Source organism: Aulonocara stuartgranti (assembly GCF_965226115.1).
Source record: "Aulonocara stuartgranti genome assembly, chromosome: 7".
NCBI lineage: Eukaryota > Metazoa > Chordata > Actinopteri > Cichliformes > Cichlidae > Aulonocara > Aulonocara stuartgranti.
In genome coordinates, this window is record NC_138945.1 from 54,914,462 (window position 1) to 54,932,150 (window position 17,689).

The following is a 17,689-nucleotide window of genomic DNA, read 5'->3' on the forward strand; positions in this document are numbered from 1 at the left end:
TCTATTTAATTTAATATTCTAATGAGTTCTCTATCTTTCCAGAGAGGGACAGCTCTATTCTGCCTTTTTAACAAGGCTAGGAAGATTTTTATTTTAAGGAGTAAAACACATTTTTTGTTTGTTCAAAGACAGACCCAGTTCATTTGAATAATTTGACAAAAATAGCAGAGCATTATATTTATTTACAGCATTCAGAAAATTACAATATGCATTTTTAAAACATTTATTTGCAGCTGTCACTGATCTTTTACTCTTAGTTTTGTTCTTATTCACCCATAATTTGAGTTTAAAATTAAGCTGTTTATATAGACATTAGCAAATGTCACAGATTACAAATAAATAAGGAAGGAAACATGGTAGAAAAACAAACTGAAATTGTAAATCTACAGACAAAATTTGAGTAGTTTAGCATGATTAAAGACAGCGTTTGTTCCCTTGTCATTGAGGGTACTGACGTGAATATAAGTTTCTCAACACATTCTCACTGAACTGGTAGGTTAGCTTCTTCTTCACTTTTTTAATCTCTCCGGTTTTACCATAGTTTCTCAGAGCTCGAGCCATTTTCTGGTAGGTCATTTTTTTGCGGTTTCCTTTCTGAATACCCCAGTGGTTCGCCAGGGCTTCCTTGTGTTTGGTGGAGAACTGGAAGATGCCCTTGTCCTGGTCCACCCACCAGATACTCTCACTCATGTCGCCGTTTCTTAGCATGTCCAGGAGGAACTGGTACAGACGGATTTTCTTCTTGTTGTCTGGAGTGGAAAGTATAAGAATTGCTAAAGCAATTTTATTCAGTTTACAAGGTTTATGACTGAATGTAAGAAAAAAAAAAGAGGTTTGAAAATACCCACTAGTGTCTCTCCTGAAGGAAGAAGGGTTATGACCTTCATATTCATCCTCGCCCTCTGATACCTCAAGCGGTGGACTGATTCCTCTCTGGTCCTCCTCTGAGTAGTACTGTCCAGGTGAGGCCGAAGGCGGGTACTGGTAGCACAGGGGTGAGGTGTAATATGGGATCTTTAGGGGAAATTTAAAGCATGTTTATGCACAGAAGTGACAGACCGGGCAACATTTTTTGTTTTGCAGTTATTCATCACCTGACATTTTCATTTAAACTCAGTCATTGTGTTAAAAGAGGAAGTTGCCGTGCCAGAATTAGAATTCAGTGCTCAGCAGTACCCAACAGTGCAGATGACATTTCAGAGGAAATATCCCAGACTGTCCACATCATGTGCTGTATTTGTGTAGATAAAATCACATTATAATCTTCTAAATCCCCGATTCAGTTCACAGCAGCACAGTTTGTTTTCATTTCTTGGCAGCAGTTGAATGATTCTGAAAGTCAGGAGCACGTACAGTTTATATACACAGTTATGTGTGAAATGGCTAATCCATTTGTTGATTAATCTGTCAACTAAATATGTTCATTACAAGTGTGTAGTAGAAAAATACCAAATATTGTCTGGTCTTCTTGGCCTGTGATTCTGCTTGGAGTATAGAAAATTGTTATAGGCAATTTTCTGACATTATGTAGGCTTCATAGTGAACGTGACCCTTACATGAGGAACATTTTAATGTCAAATGAATCAGAGTAAAGTCAAATAATTTACTGTTACTTCAGACATGGCTGTGTTCAAGACAGTGAGAATAATTACCAAAGCTTTAGGGTTTTTTGTTTTTTTTTCTGAGTTTCTTTTAATGTTTGAGGTCTTTTTAAAGACTCCAGTAAATGTATTCTCCCTCAGGGAAGAAATAATGAGCAATCAGACTGATGTGAGTCACGCAGTGTAGTAACAGTTGAGTAAATGTTTTTTTCATCACTGCCTAAAATCACTGCTACATGTTAATACCTCAATCACAGTAAAACAAATAAAAAAAAACAACCCGGCAGTACACTTAAAAGGATTTCTCTACTTTAGAATAGTAGCTTGGGCAGTGAGTGTATCCTAATAGAAGGGGGTTCGTTACTTGTCAGGCCACTTGTCAGTAATTCCAATCACATCAATGGAAACTGTGTTTTTTCAAGCTACCATACATGGACTTACTTGTGGTGATGCAGACAGAGGAACGAGTGGAGGATCAAGTTGGAGGTACAGTGACTCACTGCCATAGCGGTAGGGTGGTATCAGCTGTGGGGGAGACACGGCCTGAAGCTCCGTGAGGGGATTCTCAAAGTCTGACGCCTGGACCCGCTCAGATTGGAAGGTCCATCTACGTTCTGAAAAGTGACCGAGGTTTAAGCACATGGCCGTATGATGAGTCACCTTCTAACACTGAAATCCAGTCTACTAACCATCGCAAATCTCCCCCACGCCGGTGAGGTAAGGGTACAGCTCCACAGACGGTCGATAGTTCTCTGCCTCATTTGCAATAACCTCCTCTGAAGCCTTTTGGGGGGGAAATATGAGATGTTGTTTCTGAAAAATTAAAAGTTTGAGTCTCTTTGTCTTTCCAAAATGTTTTCAGATATGATTTTAGAAGAACATAAAACAGACAAAACAATCAAATCAGCTGAATAAAGCAGGAGTGCAGATTATATACTGGACTTTACCATATGTTAACGGTTAAAATGCAGTGAAATAAGTATATCCTGTTTAAACACAAACAAAAATCATCTTTGCAGACATTAATAACAAATAAAGTACCACCTCCAGTGTCTTAAAGCTCTACTTTGGTCACTAGAATAACCTTCAAAGGTAACTGAAAACTCAATCTAACAGAAACCCACATGGAAAACAAAATACCTTCACGATGTCGCAAACTGAAATCAAAGCCTTATCTCCTGGTGTATGACATATACATGGTAAAAAAATCAAAAGAGATCCACTTACAGATGATATAACATAGCCATCCATCATGTAAACAAGGCTTCATGAGCTTCTTGGTTCTTTAAGCTTGTGGTAATTTTTAACTTTTTCTTATTGCTTCACCGATAAATACGGAGTGTCGCCAGGCACTGACTGCAGCACGCAAATGGGAACTGAAAGTGAGAAATAAGCTGGAACATATACAGTCTGCATTCATATCCAGTTGCTAGGTTCATATGGTGAGTTAGTTCCTGATGGCCATACACCATGTTTACATGCATGCATTAAAAGTCTAAAGCCCAGTGTGCTTTTTTTGTGTGTTATAGCACACTCTGAGTGCAAAACATCTCCACATGTCTGTGAAAACATTCACACCCTTAAAGAAGACGCAGTGAGAGGAGAAGGTTATCACATATTAAATGACGAGCCCTTCCCTGCTTCAACTCTTCTCTCTCATCAGTTCAACTGATGTGATTAGAGAGACATTAACTCTAATCTTTGCACTCATTCCTAACATGATTAAACTTAAAGATAATGCAACACTTATTTCATTTAACACATCATAATTGAAGAGGAAAGCAGGCTTTATGAGATTCTAACTCTCAATTACAATGAGTATGGTTTATTCACACAGGAATTTTTTAATCGCTACTGCAGGCAGCAGTCGAAACCAAAAGTGAAGTTTGGACCAGCCTTGTTCCTCTTTTTGTTTGGCATTATGGTTTCAATTGAGGAAGTTCTGACCATGAGATGAAACCAGTGAAAAAAAGACGGAAAGAGCTGGACTCACTTTGTCCCTGTAACTTGTCTACGTTTTTATACATACAACACTGAGATTTTTATAACCACCTTCTGACTTTTTTTTTCTGGCATGGAGGTGGATTTTTATGACTTCTTTTAAAATAATCGAATGAGTCAAACATTATTACGCTGTGCTTTGACATCTTTGCCTCTGTTTAATGGAAACTTACCAGAGGCAGTCTGCTGGCTGTGATGAAACTGTTTCCTGTGAGCACACCACAGGGAGAAAAGCAGGTTGTTTGTCTGCATTTTTGTGTTTCACGGAACACATCAGCTGAGGTGCCTTGAGACATGGTCTATTAAAAGACGGCAAAGGTTCCTTTATTTTGTTTAACCCCAGAAAATCGTGTTTATGACGACTGCAAACCGTGACCCACGGTGCGTAAAGTGCAGGTCTGGGGCTTCTCGTGCTTTCAAATATTTGCTCTGTCTCCATCTACTGGAAAGAAACGTTGAACTGGCCAGTATCTAGGCTAGACTGAGTTCAGAGGCATAGAGGAGACAACCAAAATAGCACATCGAGGCCCAAATCTATTTATCCTCCGCCCCCGAATATGGCTCTTTTAGGGGATGCTTGACAAATTAGAGAAATGAGGGCTTCGCCGATTGATCAGCATTTCCGATTTCCAAGTATTGCCAAATTTCCTCCCCACCTTAGACACTGACATCAGCAGCAGCCAGGAGCGGAGTCCCGCTGTCCCGTGGAAATATCACGGCACAGAGGCGAGATACGCATGGAACATGGCTGCTATGAGGACTTTAACCGTGGCAGGTCTGTTTTTGGCTTTTTGCGCTTTGGGACTGATCGCGGTGGCGATCAGCACCGACAACTGGTACGAGACTGACGCCAGGAGGCACCGGGAACGCTGCAAGAATTACTCAAACAAAAGAAACGACCCCGGCTACATTTACATCTCCAACAACAACCTTCCGCTTCGGATGCTGCCAAAGGAGAAAAACGTTGAAAGAAAGGGCTCCAGTGTCAGCGGCGAAATGCTGCTGCGGGCTAAGCGGCACTTCTTGCCTCCTGCCCCGGCAATGGAGTCTCTCTGCAGTCGGCATTTCAACTCCACCGTCACCGGACTGTGGAGGAAGTGCCACAGAGAAGGGTTTGACTTGGAGACGGAGGATTTGATCTTTAAAGGTTTGGTGTCGGGCTTCGTGTTTTTGTGCTGTAACGTGTTTGTTTCGGAAGCTTTGTGTCGAGTGACAGGCGCTGTCGGTAACAATACTTTGTGCACGAATGCGCTATCCAAGGTGCTGATGCTGCGCAAAGACCCTCGAGGCCTACGCAGTATCGCACGGAGTACAGTTACAATGCGATCGACGTGCTGTTTTTTTCTCTCGCCCCAGCACAAAAGGGCAGCCTGTAGTAACAGAAGCCTCGGGATGCGTACAATAAGCTACTCCACAGTGGTGTGGGTGGATGGGTGGGCGGTGGTGGAGTGGGGGCTGGGTGCGTATTTTTGGGAGGTGGGGGGTGGCAGGAGCGAGCCTTGTGATATCCTCTTCATCTCGTCTCAGTGCTAATGTGAGACATCCTTTTTGTGTTGTTTACATCCACAGGATTGGTTCCACGCTGCACACCAATAAAATACTACTACTCATCATCAGAGCTCCCCAGAAATCTGCCAATCAATCTGACGAAGACAATAAGGCAGGATGAGTGGCACGCGCTTCGTGAGTTACCTTTTTTTAATCTGATGAATTAATGTAGAAAAACTGAGCACGCCCCCTGACATACACGGTGTTTTCTGCTGTGCCTTTTTTTTTTTTTTTTTTGCAGATCTCCAGAGGATGACTGCCAGTTTCATAGGAATGGCCATATCCATCATCATGTTCGGCTGGATCATAGGCGCTCTGGGCTGCTGTCAAGACCACGATCTGATGCAGTATGTCGCCGGACTTCTCTTCCTCATGGGAGGTAAGAAGTTCTTTACATAAAGAGCACTGCCCCGACTCACCGCAGAGGGGCGGTGTGGTCTTTATTAACCGTGGCGCATCAAAACGGGGGGATCAAATCGGGTTGCTGACTTGTTTCATCCTCGCTCTCTGGCAGGGACGTGCTGCATAATCTCCCTTTGCACGTGTGTGGCCGGAATCAACTTTGAACTGTCCCGCTATCCGCGCTACATGTTTGGCATACCAGAGGACATCAGTCATGGTTACGGCTGGTCCATGTTTTGTGCGTGGGGTGGACTGGGCCTCACGTTGCTGGCTGGCTTCCTGTGCACACTCGCTCCCTCCCTCTACCCCCCACAGGCCAGTGCGGTGCACAAGCCCAGACAGGAGAACGGCTGTGTGTGACAGGCCGCGGGCATACCAAACAGACACCTGTCTCATCTGTGAAACAGTGACGAGCCCTGTTCCAGAGACAGCTTCACCCAGGGACTCAGAGAGAAGAGAAAGCCTTCACTTAGCCAGGCACAGAGAAAGCATGGGACACTTGCTCGCACTCACATGGGAAATGATAAAGAGGTGACATTTGACTGAAGACGGTTTCAGTTCCTCTGGTGCTTTTTGATTTTTTTCTTCTGTCCCTCTTTATGAATAAACTGTTGAGTGTCATTGCTTGCTCTTCAAGAGGAGAATATAACAATTTCTTCTTGTAAAATCTGCTAGTTTGAGAAGAAAAACAGAATAAAAAAGAGAAAAAGATGCACTGGCAGGAGGTCAATAGCACAACTTTCAAATGGGAACTGAAGATCAAACCATGGACTTGTAATTCACATTTCAAAGGGCAACTGTGTATCATTATGTACCCATTCAAAACAAGATATGTACATGTACTTTATGAATTGTATGTATGCAGATGCATTTGTGTTTATTCAAGGAAAAAAAATAATGAGCATTAGACCAAACTGTGTTTGAGGGAAGTGTTTTGTTGTTCTTGAGGTCTTACCCCTGTCGGAATATTTTTGAAAAATAAAAGAGCCATGCAAAAGTATTTTTTTCCCTCCCCCCTCATGTAATGCACTGAACAGACATCATATAAAAAGAAACAAAAGCAAAAAAAACCTTTGTGGTTGTCTTATGTCTTAACATGTGTTCACTGTTATGCCAGCAGGCAGAAGAGGCCTGCTAACCGAGTCAAGGCGTTTACAGCATTGTTTTAAAACTGCAGCTGAATTTATTTCTCTTGGTGTTGGAGCTGCTTGCAGGCCACCGTTTTATGCAACCACTTCTAAATGCTTAAATGTGCAAATGTCAGTGGCCAAAATGTGCATCAGTGACCAAAACTGAGTGACAAAACTGACAGAAATAAATCAGTCCAAATTTAATAGAACATGAAAGTGAAGTAATTTTTTTTCCGCCTGCACGCTTCAGTGGAAATTCAATCTATGTTTATAAACAGCAGGGCCACATAAAATGAGGAATGTCCGGATAACTTCATCCAAAGCTCTCGGATCACAACATGCTGACAATTCACAGATTAACACACTGATGTTGCTGATAATTTTTCAAGGTGTTTTTTTTTTCATGCGTACTAGTTTTAAGAAAAAAATTAATCGTTCTGACAGCTAATTCAAATATTGGCTTCACTCATTTCCTGAACTTTTGCTGCTCATCGGTGCTATTCTGTTGCTCAGATTGTGGCAATCTTCATCTGCAGTCTTCAAATAAATCCCTGTTGTTGATTAGGCACAGTGTTTGTTTACTTAAGTCACTGGAGATTTAAGTAAACAGACACTCTCCATCATAAATGAACAAAATATATTCAGTGATAAAATCATTTGCCAGAGGATGCACAGACTCTCTTAGTGGACCGTTAATTCATTGCAAAGAGCTCCTTTTTATTCCGTTAACAGCCCCTGGAAACATGAAAACATTTTTCATGTAAACAAACAGTAGTCCTCTGTTGTAAATGTATCTAACTGTTCAAACGAATTGTGAAGACTGGTTTGTTTTGCAGTGTTACAGTGTCTGGTATCAATGATACAAAGGACTGTGTGGTTAATGAGGAGGAATCATACATGTCCTACATGTGCCCACATCATTAAAAAGTCATCCGGTGCTGTAGGTGGTCTAATTATGCTACATACCCATGGCTTGTTGGCCAAAGTGCATTCAATTGCTTGAACTTTAAGTATGCTTTGCATTAAAAACCCCAACCCCAACAGTGACTAATACCATGTCAGATAAGTGGAGTAAAAAGCATGTATGCTTTTCTCTATATAAGGTCAAATGGGACTCTGTGGAGTCTTGTGAAAAGAAAAGCTAAATGCAGCCCATGATTCAGTAGCTTGTAGCCAACTTTTCTTTACAGCGTGGCTTCAGTTCACTGAGGGACTCATTTATGCACAGCTCTCTTAAGGTCCTATCACAGCATTTCAAACAGGTCTGGACTTTGGGCCATTGCAACATCTTTGTTCAGCCATTCTGTTGAAGATTTGCTGCTGCGTTTGGGACCATCGACCTGTTACATAATGCAGTTTTACACCAAGCTTTAACTGTCAGACAGATGGCTTCACATTTGACTATACAGAAGAGTTCATTGTCGACTCATGACTGCAAAACAAGCCTAAATCATCACTTTTCCACCACCGTGCTTGACAGTTAGTATTAAGTGTTCGCTCCAGGATGAGTGCTGTGTATTATGGCCAAGCATCTCCACTTTGGTCCTGTCTGTCCAAAGGAAATTGTTCCAGAAGCCTTTTGTTTTGTTCAGATGCAGTTTTGCAATCCAAAGCTGTGCCGTCATGTTTTTTTCAGAGAGAAGAGGCTTTCTCCTGGCAACCATTCCAAACAAACCACATTTGTTTTCCTGATTGTGATATTCATGAACTTTTACATTTAACATGCTAACTGAGGCCTGCAGAGTCTGAGATGTACCTCTTGTTTTGTTTTTGGCAGTTTCTCCGAGCATTGCACAGTCTGAGCTTGAAGTGTCTTGAAAGCTTTCCACGTGTGAATAATCTTCCTCACTGCACAATGATGAACTTCAAATTGTTTGGAAATGGCCTCATAACTCATCTCAAATTGATGGGCAGGAACAGTTCTTGGTATTCCATTAACACCCACCTGAATGCTGCAGACATCAAACTGCCAAAACATCTGGTTTTACAAGGGTGCTCACACATACAGATGATTAATTAATCAAGTGTAATCAAGTAATTAGTAGCACCTCACTGTGCCTTACTCTTTGAATTTCAGTGGAAGCAGTAAGAGTGTACTTAGTTTTCCATAGGCCTGGATGCTGAAAGTAGCAAGGACTATTTACTAAAGTACAGTTTGAAGGCCATTGTACTTAAATGTTGGTATTTTATTCGGGTTTATACTAAAATATATTTTTGAAAAAAATATTGTACTTTCCATTTCTCATCAATTAAGTAATGACTTTACAAATATAAAAAAATAAGACAGACTGATATACATAAATAGTTATAGTTGATCACCAGCTACTATAGAGTAAGGAATCAACTTTTCCACTTACAGCAAAGTAATGCTTTTTCATTGCAATTAAGCAGTGAAAGAGGTCATCCGTCCCTTCCGAATGGGCTATTCTGCATTTTGTTTTCTTTAACAATACTTCCTATACTAAAATTAATTTTAAATGTAGGATTTTTGCTTACACCCCTGCATACCACACTGGTATAAGTGTTTCTTTTTTACTGAAGTTAAAGCTCTCACTTCTTTTCGTCTTTGACTTAGTTATGTTGTCTTGTTACATCAGCAACATTTGTTAAGGATGTAAATTAATTCTGCTCCTGAGTATGTGAAAGGGGGGGGGGGGGGGGGGGGGGTTGGCCTTCAACACAGCAATCTGAAAAAAAGTCTTATCTCAAGGTTCACTTTCCTGCTCTTTCAAGAGCTTTCATGGTCTTTAGCAGAAGGCAGACTTTGCTCAGTGGGAAATTTCTCTGTTGTCATGGAGCTGGTCCACTGAGATGTGTTTAACACACTGAGATGTGTTAAAAAACTTGAGAAGTTAAACAGTATCTCTATTTTTATTGAACAAGAGCTCCTTAAAAGAGCGTCAGATGCAGTTGAATCATATTAAAACGATCAGTCGTTTCATTGCAGTAATAATAACGGTAAGACTAGTAGCAGATGGAGCACTTAACAAATCTCTCCTTTCTAACAATAGCACCCCAGAGGCCTGTCATTTTCGGGTCAGAGTAGTTTCAGGTCGACTGTGGTCTGCATTCTTGACCTTTCTTTCTTTTTCTTAAGGAGAATAAATTCTTCAACAGCATGCTTAACGCTCGGGCAGTCGTGCCTCTAAGCAGCGTGGATCTGAATCTAATCTTGCGGGAAAAAATTTTTTTCCTATAGGTGGATTTATATCAGAGCCAAAAAAGACAAATTAACTATGATGGGCAGGTTGCTTATGAGAGGTTTTGCGAATAGCTCCACTTTTACTAACACAGTGGAAATTTTGTCCAAATATTTTAATCAAATCTTGGAGCCCTGTACTGTGCCCCTGGAAATTAAGAGCTGTATAGACATATAGGGTTTCTCAGGAGCTCCTGCAGCTCTGGGTTTTTGCTGTGCTGGTCTGCACTGTGCTAAGAAAGAAAGAGCTGTTTTTTTTAAAAAGGGGTCCCTCAGGGGAAGCTGGACTGTGAGGAAAACCAGACAGAGGAAATCACACCCAGTTGCGCCCATTGCAGCCCATCTGGCTCACTCACATCTGCATAGACATCATCTCTGTTAACAAAAAAAAGTAAGAAAGAAAAAAAGTGGGCATGCTTGTAGCTGTTACTTTGTGGTTGTTGCAGACGTTGGCTGGAATAAGAACATTTTACGGTAGTCAGAGAAAGAAAATACAGAGATTACCACCAAAGGCATTTGTGATATTAAATCCAAGGCACTTCAAATGAAGACTGCCTAACAGATGTGTTTATGTGTGACCCTGTTAGCCAGGGTTAATGCTTATTTTGGAAATTCAAAACAATTTTCCATCCATAAACAGTGTCTCTGAAATAAACTCAAGAGCAAAACAGGGCTTTTTTTATAGGCATATAAACAACTTGCCAGTTAAAAGCCTATTTTTAGTAAAAATGACATAATCCAAAACAGCTCAGAGTTTAAACACAGTAACATCTCATGTCAACCTCGAACTGCGTGGATTATGACAGACAAAAGACTAGATAATGATGACAGTGACGGCCTTTGAAGAAGCATATTTCATACTCGAGCAGATTACTTCCAGATGGAAGTGGGAGGCAGTGACAGACTTCAGACGCCAATTAACCACGGCCACTTGAAGGGACAGTCGAGCCTGCCACTTGTAGTGCCAACAGCAAACACGGTGATGTCAAGACATGAGGGAGGAGGAGGGTCACATGAAAGTGATGAAAGTGAAAAAAATTACAATTTCAAAGATTTCGAGTTCTTATTGCACATCGCAAATTTTAAAGGATGGGAGACGTCTCACATTGAAAAAGAAAATACCTGAAAGTCCTGATATGGTGAGAAGAATGAAGAACATTTTGTCTTGCTTGAAAGAAAGGGAGAAATATCAGATATTTAATATTTATTTGATCAGTTATGACAACCTAACAGCGTGAACAGCATAGTTAAAATCATACAGAGTTACATATTTTACTGACAATAAATCCATGTTGGGGGAGGGGGGGGGGGGGTTGTTTTCACACTCTCTCTTCTGGATAAGATTTCTCCTCTGGGGTGGCACTGAGGGTTCCTTGCAGACATAACTTATGTCCACATTTCTTTGTTCCCTCCTGATTCAGAGGAATGTGCTAATATTTCTGTTAGAGCTCCTTCAGTGACACAGCTCCAAGGAATGGGAACAACCAAAGGTCAGAGACGTTCAAATGCTTAAGAAGGATATTCATAAGCCACAATAAACTTTCCAGTTGGTTAATGAACTGGAGCGTCCTCGCTCTTTCTTTTTCCTCAGTCTCTCGCTCTCTCTTTCATACACACATACACAAACACACACTTAAAGCTCCCACAGCCCCACTAAGAACCAGCATTAAGATACTCAGTCTTTAGGCGGCTCAGCCTGGTACCGTGACTGCGAATGATGAGAGACAGCAGCTCATGTTTATCTTTCAGGCCCAGCGAGATGTCGGTGGTTTCCTTCAGTGCGTCCCTAACGTCACCCACTTGCTTCACCACATGCCCGTTCAGCTGTTGCTCTTCCCTTAGCTCAGTCTCTTGACTTTGTTTAAACTTCACCTCCAGCTCCACCAGGGACTTGTCCACGTTTGAAAAAGCCTCGCCGATCTGGGAGATCTCCCGCCGGAGGAACTTTCCGTAGCTGTCCTCTCCGTCCAGATCCTGGGCCACAGTCCGGCCGATGCCCTCGAGCAGGCGCGCCGAGTCCTCCGCCTGCAGCTTCGTGAGGACGAAGTCCTCCCTCACTACAGAGTCACTGTCCTCTAAGGCCGCGCATGGATACACGTCTGAAAATTTAAACAGCATCTGGCACTTCTCGGGATCTTCTGTCTCCTCGTAATCTCCATCCGGGACGAAGAAGTGATGGAAAGTGCCATTGGAGATCTCGGGCTGCAGGGGCCCAGTGTAGACTGCCGAGCAAATTGGCAGAGATGTGACGATGATGAGCAGCAGTGGGACGGGATCCATCATGCACCTCCTCTCTCTCTCCAGCGAACAGCATCTGGACTGGCAGCCGGATTCAGCGCGCAGTTTTCATCCCGACTCATATTACACAGTCCCCCGTCACCTAAAAGGCGCAGACTGCCTGTTTTAAGGCAGAAGGGCCCCTCTGCGGTGGCTCCAGGGTCAGGCAAAGCGCGCAGCACCAGTGCAGAGTCATGCGGCTGATCTTTGAGCGTCTGTGTTTCCGACCGCAGAATTTTAAGGCATGGTTCACAGCAGAAAAATATCTTTGGGTTCCGTCAGTCATATCTAGAATAAGTGGTTTTTCTACAGCGTGTTTTGTGCATTATGCTCTATGATTTACAAATATAACCTCGTATTTAACAGTTATTTGCAATCGATCATGTATCAGCAGTCTGGTTTGCATTTTCATTCCCCCCCCCCCCCTTTTGTTACAATCAGAAACCTTGCTAGACACTTTTCTGGGCATATTTGCACTTTTAGGTAGAACATTTGCACACTGAGAAGCATAAACTTACACACGAGAACCATTAACCATTTATTGATTTGATATTGATCCTTTTAATGCTCTTCTCTCAGGCCCTTGAGCCGCTACTAAGTGCATAGTGAACAGACGCTTTAAGATAAAGAGACAGCATTGGCCATAAATGTAAGTGATTGTCATATGATTAGAAAAGGGTGCAGGTAAGTGTATTTATGCAGCTCTTGTGAAGAGCAGTGCTTATTTCAATACAAGTGCATTCCCACTGTTTGCTTTTTGTCCTTTGTGGGGCGTTTTGTGGGCCTGAACATGATTTAAAGGGTCCAGGAAACAACAAGAGCAAGATTTTTGTGGGGAAAGTTGCATGTGATGTTTAGGTGTTTAGCTGGTTTTTACACGGATATAATACAGACACAGTTTTTTGTGGCAGCTGTTGGTAATAAGCCATAACATGCAAAATTGTTACATGTCTTAATTGCCTTTTTGGAAGCATGGAAACATCCATGGCATATAATAAGCAAAGCGTGGCTCACCAGCAAGAGGGTACAAAGTGCTTCCTTCTACATTCACAGTGACACTGTGCTGCTGAGAAATTGTGGGTTTTGGGATTCAGATGGATGTGACTTTGACATTTACTAACTAAAGGCGCTCCTCAATAGAACAAACCTCCTACAGGAGAATAATTTCACACACCACGTGACAAATCCGGTGTCAGAAATATCAAAAGGAAAATGACAAAGAGCCAAATACAGCGATGGAGCATTAGACTTAAATTGGGCGAGCACACTCAAAAAAATAACTCTTTGAATGAACATAAAAAAATCATGGAAAGAATTTCCACATAATTAAAATTGCTTTATTTTAGCATTATGCAATTCTGTTATTCCAACTTAATGCACTTGATTAATTAATGATGAATCAACTGTTTCACTACATTTGAGTCCAACTTAATTTAATTGAGTTGATCCAACCCATGCAAATTACGTTAGTGTGACAAAAATGCTTAATCGTAATAGAAAGCCATTTATTAATGTGCAAATCCTTTCCATGATTATTTTAAGTTCATTAAATGAGTTATTTTTTTGGAGTGTTCAACAGTCTAGGGTCTGGCTAACATAAAATGTTAAGGCATTTATCATAACTTCCACTCCATCCATCCTCTTATCTTTACCAGGGTTGCAGGGAGGTTGGGGCCTATCCCAGATGTGATAGGGTGACAGTCAGAGTACTGGACAGGTCACCAGTCTATCACAGAGAAACAAACAACCATCTGCACTCATGTTCACAGATATTTTAGAAACGACAATTAACCTAATCCTAATTACTGCGTGACTTTTAACTGTGGCAGGAAACCAGAGTACCCAGAGAGAACCCACTGCAAACTTGGCCAGATTACAGATTTATACCCAAGACCTTTTTGCTGCGAGGCAACATAGCTGGACTGGCCATCGGGCATGCCTGGCATTTGCCCGGTGGGCCGATGTGATTTTTCGTTTTTATGGGCCGATCTTTGTTTGTTTTTCCGTAACGGTATAAACACTGAAAGGTGGTGGATTGGCCAGATGCTGGGAGATGTGTAAAAATAACTCAGTTGTTTGGTGGTGGCTATCGCGGAGCTTCCACAGATTCAGTAACATTAGCAAGTGGTGGAGGCCAGTAGGTGGATGAGAGAAAGGGGAGGCAGGAGGAGGACAGACCCGAGGCGGCCGCCAGTCCGAGTGTCAGGTGAACTGAATTTCAGGTAAGAAGTTATGAAAAGCTTGATCAGCTGTTGTTAGAATTTATTTGATATTAATTTCTAGTATCAACTGATGTTTGCTGGAGCCACAGCTGTAAAAGCTGCTGGTCATGATGTCGGTTTGGATATGTGGTGAGAGGGAAACATGAAGATGCAACCAGGAGATGTCCTTACTGGATCATCAGAGCTGAACAGGTGATGGAGAAACAGATTTACCTTTTAGGTGACATGAATGAGTTGAAGGGAAGTTATGAACTGTTTCTGAGAAACAAATAACACCAGGATCCTTTTCTAAGTAGCTGACAGCTGGTAACTGTGCAGGGGCGGGTCTAGCAACGTTTGTCCAGGGGGCCAGGTAGGGCATTAACAGGGAAGGGGGGCACAAAGAAATACTTTTCTTTGTTATGTCATTTAAAAACTTTGAATACATAATTATCTGAATCTTACAACAAAAGTGGTCATCTGACTAAATGTATAGAAATCCATTATTGTTCATAGTAATTTTTTTAGGGTCCCATCATAATTTCTTCAGAAGTAGCTAAGTACTGTATATGATGCCAGTATTTTCCCACATTTTCTAGATTCTGTACCAGTACTGTGTGTAAAATACCATCAAAAAGTCAATTAAGTTTTATTCTTTCTCACCTGTCTTTCTATCTCCTTTCACTTTTTAAAGGTTATGTTGTGGAGGTATGTAACAACGACAGGAGAGGTCTCAGTGTCTCACTCCAACAACTTTATTAACTGACAGAACTTCACATATAGTCAGCGCCAAAATCTCCACCCCCACACTTCCTTTCAACTTGTGTGTGAGTGGAGCCACCTGGTGGTCCGCCACAATGTTAGAAAAAATATCTTGCCCTGCCATGCTGATTATTGATGTGGTAAATGAATAGTTTATGAAAATATCCTTAAATCTGTCATTTATTATTTTTAATATTCACTAATGGTCATGTCTCACCTGTAGTCTTCTCTGTCTTAATTTCAGGTTTCCACCATGTGTTTCCACCATGTGTTGTAGATGTATCAATCTAATAAACTTTAAGTTTATTAGATTGATACATATATGCCAACAAGACAGTGTATATCACTGTGACAACAGCGTTTGTTTTCATTCAAAGGCTTTATGGTTTTTCCTATAATACCTGGTGGGCGGGTCTCTAGTCAAAATGCCCGGGCTGATTTTTTGTCCCAGTCCAGCCCTGCGAGGCAACAGTGCTAACTACTGTGCCACCGAGCTGTCAATATAGACTTCAAAAAATAGGGAGGCTATGATTACAAGGCTTGATGTAGAATTTTCTGTACGTTTTTGTCCTTTACAGGTTAAACCACAATAAATAGTAAAGGCATGTACATAGTGCGTGTATGGTTGTCTGTCTCTTCTAACCCCAGTGATTTTCCTGTGGTTTGAACTCTTGGGTGATCTTGTGAATTTTGTGAGTCCAGCTAACTAACCACTCTTAGTAGATTGTATCATGTCAGCTCAACAAGAATAATTTAAGTTGCTGAATTTCATGCAGATCCTACATGATTTAATTACATTCACCACCGAAACATGAAATTATTTTGTTCACATTACAAGCTTGAAATTTGTAAATGTAACAACCACCCAATTTCATGTTTTTGAGTGCAATGTAACAAGCCCGATCCACGGAGGCATCACCCCACCACCTACTGAATCCAAAGGATCAACTGTCATTTTCCAGGTGCCACACTAGCAGGGGTGGGCAACATTTTTTAGAAATGTATTTGCTAAAGTGAATGAAGAGCTGCATTTTGAACAAACTGAGTAGAAGCATTCTGTACATAATGCTCAACTCTATGAACATTTGTGGGGAAAAGAATGAATTCTTAATTCAAAAACAAAAATCTTTGTGTTAGAAATTGTCTACTTTTCCTCAGTATGGTGTATTGTGGCACAAAACAATCCATTTAAAAGCTATATCAATTTTATTTTTCACAATATAATTTTAATCTTTAGAATAAAGGTGCTGAAGTTTATTGCAGAAAAAACATTTGGATTACCCTGTGCTAAAATCAAGTCATAGGGCAGTACAGACTTGCTATAGTCAAAGACGTCACGGTCCATTAATTGGAGGCTGTGTTTTATAGATTTTTTAAATGTTAGCGGATGTTTAATTTCCCATTGAAGACATTAGGGGTCATATTGAGATAGCGCATGGGTCAGTTCTGGCCCTCTGGCTGTATGTTTTCTACATTTGCACTAGAGGTTACCTCCAGAACCCCCCTGTCTATACACTGATGGGTTAGAGCTGCTGTGGTGGTGGGGGGGCCTCCAAATTAATATGTAGTTTTAATGTTGTGCTGTGCCTCCATGGGGATAGGAGTGTCTCAAACAGATTTAGTAGTTAATGCATTTTTATTATATTTTCAGACTGTGAGAATATAGTGAGCAGTGAGCACTCACTCTGATGACTTTAGTCAGGTGATTACATTACTGTAAAGGGGAGAGTCCCCTGGGCTTCGATCCCCTCTAATGCACATCCTGTCCAAGATAATTGCATCATCACCGGGTGGCCTCAAATATGGCTCACAGCTTGTCAGCAATAGTCACCCAAATTGGAAACATATGGTGAGTTGTAAACACAAGGCTGGAAATGTCTTGTTTGGTCCTGTGTTTGATCCATATAGTATTTGCTATAGAGGGGATGCATCTTTGTCACTAAACAATGAGGTAGAGCGGTTGGAAATGCTTTTTTTTTTTTTTTACAATAATACAAAACAGACTGGATTTATTCATGAACTAGGACCATGCAAAAATATTCAGTGAGCTCTAAATTTGCAGTATTTCACATTCAGCATGCAGGAGTTGCTGTTCCTTCACTTGCCTTTCTTGACTGACACCAACAAGCAGTTTAGAGCAGCAGGATAAAAGCAGGATTTATAGGATTTGTCAACAGGAAGGATATAGGTCAGCAAGATGTAAGCTGACAGCAGCAGCAAACAAAACCAAAAAAATAAAAAAAAAGGTAGGAAAACAACAGTTGAATAGAGATTGGGGTTACTCTTATGGACAGAAATGGACTGATGGAAAAGTGGAAATACAGGGGGGGCAACTGCTGCAGAAAGAGGTAATGGGCTTTTCTGCATTCTGCTTTTTATTTAATAATTAATGCTAACACAGTCTAGGCTCCTTCTAAGAGTATCAGTAAGCCATGTCAGCATACATAATGGGAGGTTTCCCTCTCTATAATGTTAAAGCATCTCTTAAAACCTTGTGGCAAGGCAGACTGATGCTTGGATAAAGAGGATGATTAATCAGAAGCAGATGTGCTGTTTAGTCAGAAAACC

General features: G+C 41.3%; 3 protein-coding genes across 5 annotated transcripts; 1 reads left to right on the top strand and 2 right to left on the bottom strand.

The window, feature by feature from the left end:
- Positions 1–162: 162 nt before the first annotated feature.
- spi1a (Spi-1 proto-oncogene a) lies at positions 163–3,033 on the bottom strand. 3 transcript variants are annotated; one of them, XM_082539844.1, is made up of 5 exons: positions 2,829–3,033; positions 2,291–2,414; positions 2,043–2,215; positions 849–981; positions 163–749 (listed from the first exon to the last, which is right to left on the bottom strand). In XM_082539844.1, exons 1-5 carry the CDS (start codon positions 2,853–2,855, stop codon positions 439–441), a joined length of 768 nt encoding a protein of 255 aa, XP_082395970.1. In that variant the 5' UTR covers positions 2,856–3,033; the 3' UTR covers positions 163–438. The 3 variants fall into 3 exon arrangements, with proteins under 3 accessions (XP_082395970.1, XP_082395968.1, XP_082395969.1); XM_082539842.1 differs by having other exon boundaries at positions 849–1,014; positions 2,829–3,029; XM_082539843.1 differs by having other exon boundaries at positions 849–1,014; positions 2,291–2,384; positions 2,829–3,023.
- Positions 3,034–3,684: 651 nt separating this feature from the next.
- tmem276a (transmembrane protein 276a) lies at positions 3,685–6,552 on the top strand. The gene is made up of 4 exons (XM_082539841.1): positions 3,685–4,749; positions 5,172–5,285; positions 5,392–5,529; positions 5,665–6,552. Exons 1-4 carry the CDS (start codon positions 4,347–4,349, stop codon positions 5,910–5,912), a joined length of 903 nt encoding a protein of 300 aa, XP_082395967.1. The 5' UTR covers positions 3,685–4,346; the 3' UTR covers positions 5,913–6,552.
- Positions 6,553–11,108: 4,556 nt separating this feature from the next.
- Positions 11,109–12,307, bottom strand: fibina (fin bud initiation factor a). Its single transcript, XM_082538508.1, has one exon. The coding sequence runs from the start codon at positions 12,162–12,164 to the stop codon at positions 11,535–11,537; it is 630 nt and encodes a 209-aa protein (XP_082394634.1). The 5' UTR covers positions 12,165–12,307; the 3' UTR covers positions 11,109–11,534.
- Between the last annotated feature and the right edge of the window lie 5,382 nt (positions 12,308–17,689).

Coding starts and splice junctions, on each gene's coding strand:
- spi1a (XM_082539842.1), bottom strand. CDS start 2,855: ATGATGGATGGCTATGTTATATCATCT. Junction 2,415..2,828: donor ATGGCTATGTTATATCATCT/GTAAGTGGATCT, acceptor TTAATTTTTCAG/AAACAACATCTCATATTTCC. Junction 2,216..2,290: donor CGTGGGGGAGATTTGCGATG/GTTAGTAGACTG, acceptor GTCACTTTTCAG/AACGTAGATGGACCTTCCAA.
- fibina (XM_082538508.1), bottom strand. CDS start 12,164: ATGATGGATCCCGTCCCACTGCTGCTCATCATCGTCACATCTCTGCCA.
- tmem276a (XM_082539841.1), top strand. CDS start 4,347: ATGGCTGCTATGAGGACTTTAACCGTGGCAGGTCTGTTTTTGGCTTTT. Junction 5,286..5,391: donor GGATGAGTGGCACGCGCTTC/GTGAGTTACCTT, acceptor TTTTTTTTGCAG/ATCTCCAGAGGATGACTGCC. Junction 5,530..5,664: donor ACTTCTCTTCCTCATGGGAG/GTAAGAAGTTCT, acceptor GCTCTCTGGCAG/GGACGTGCTGCATAATCTCC.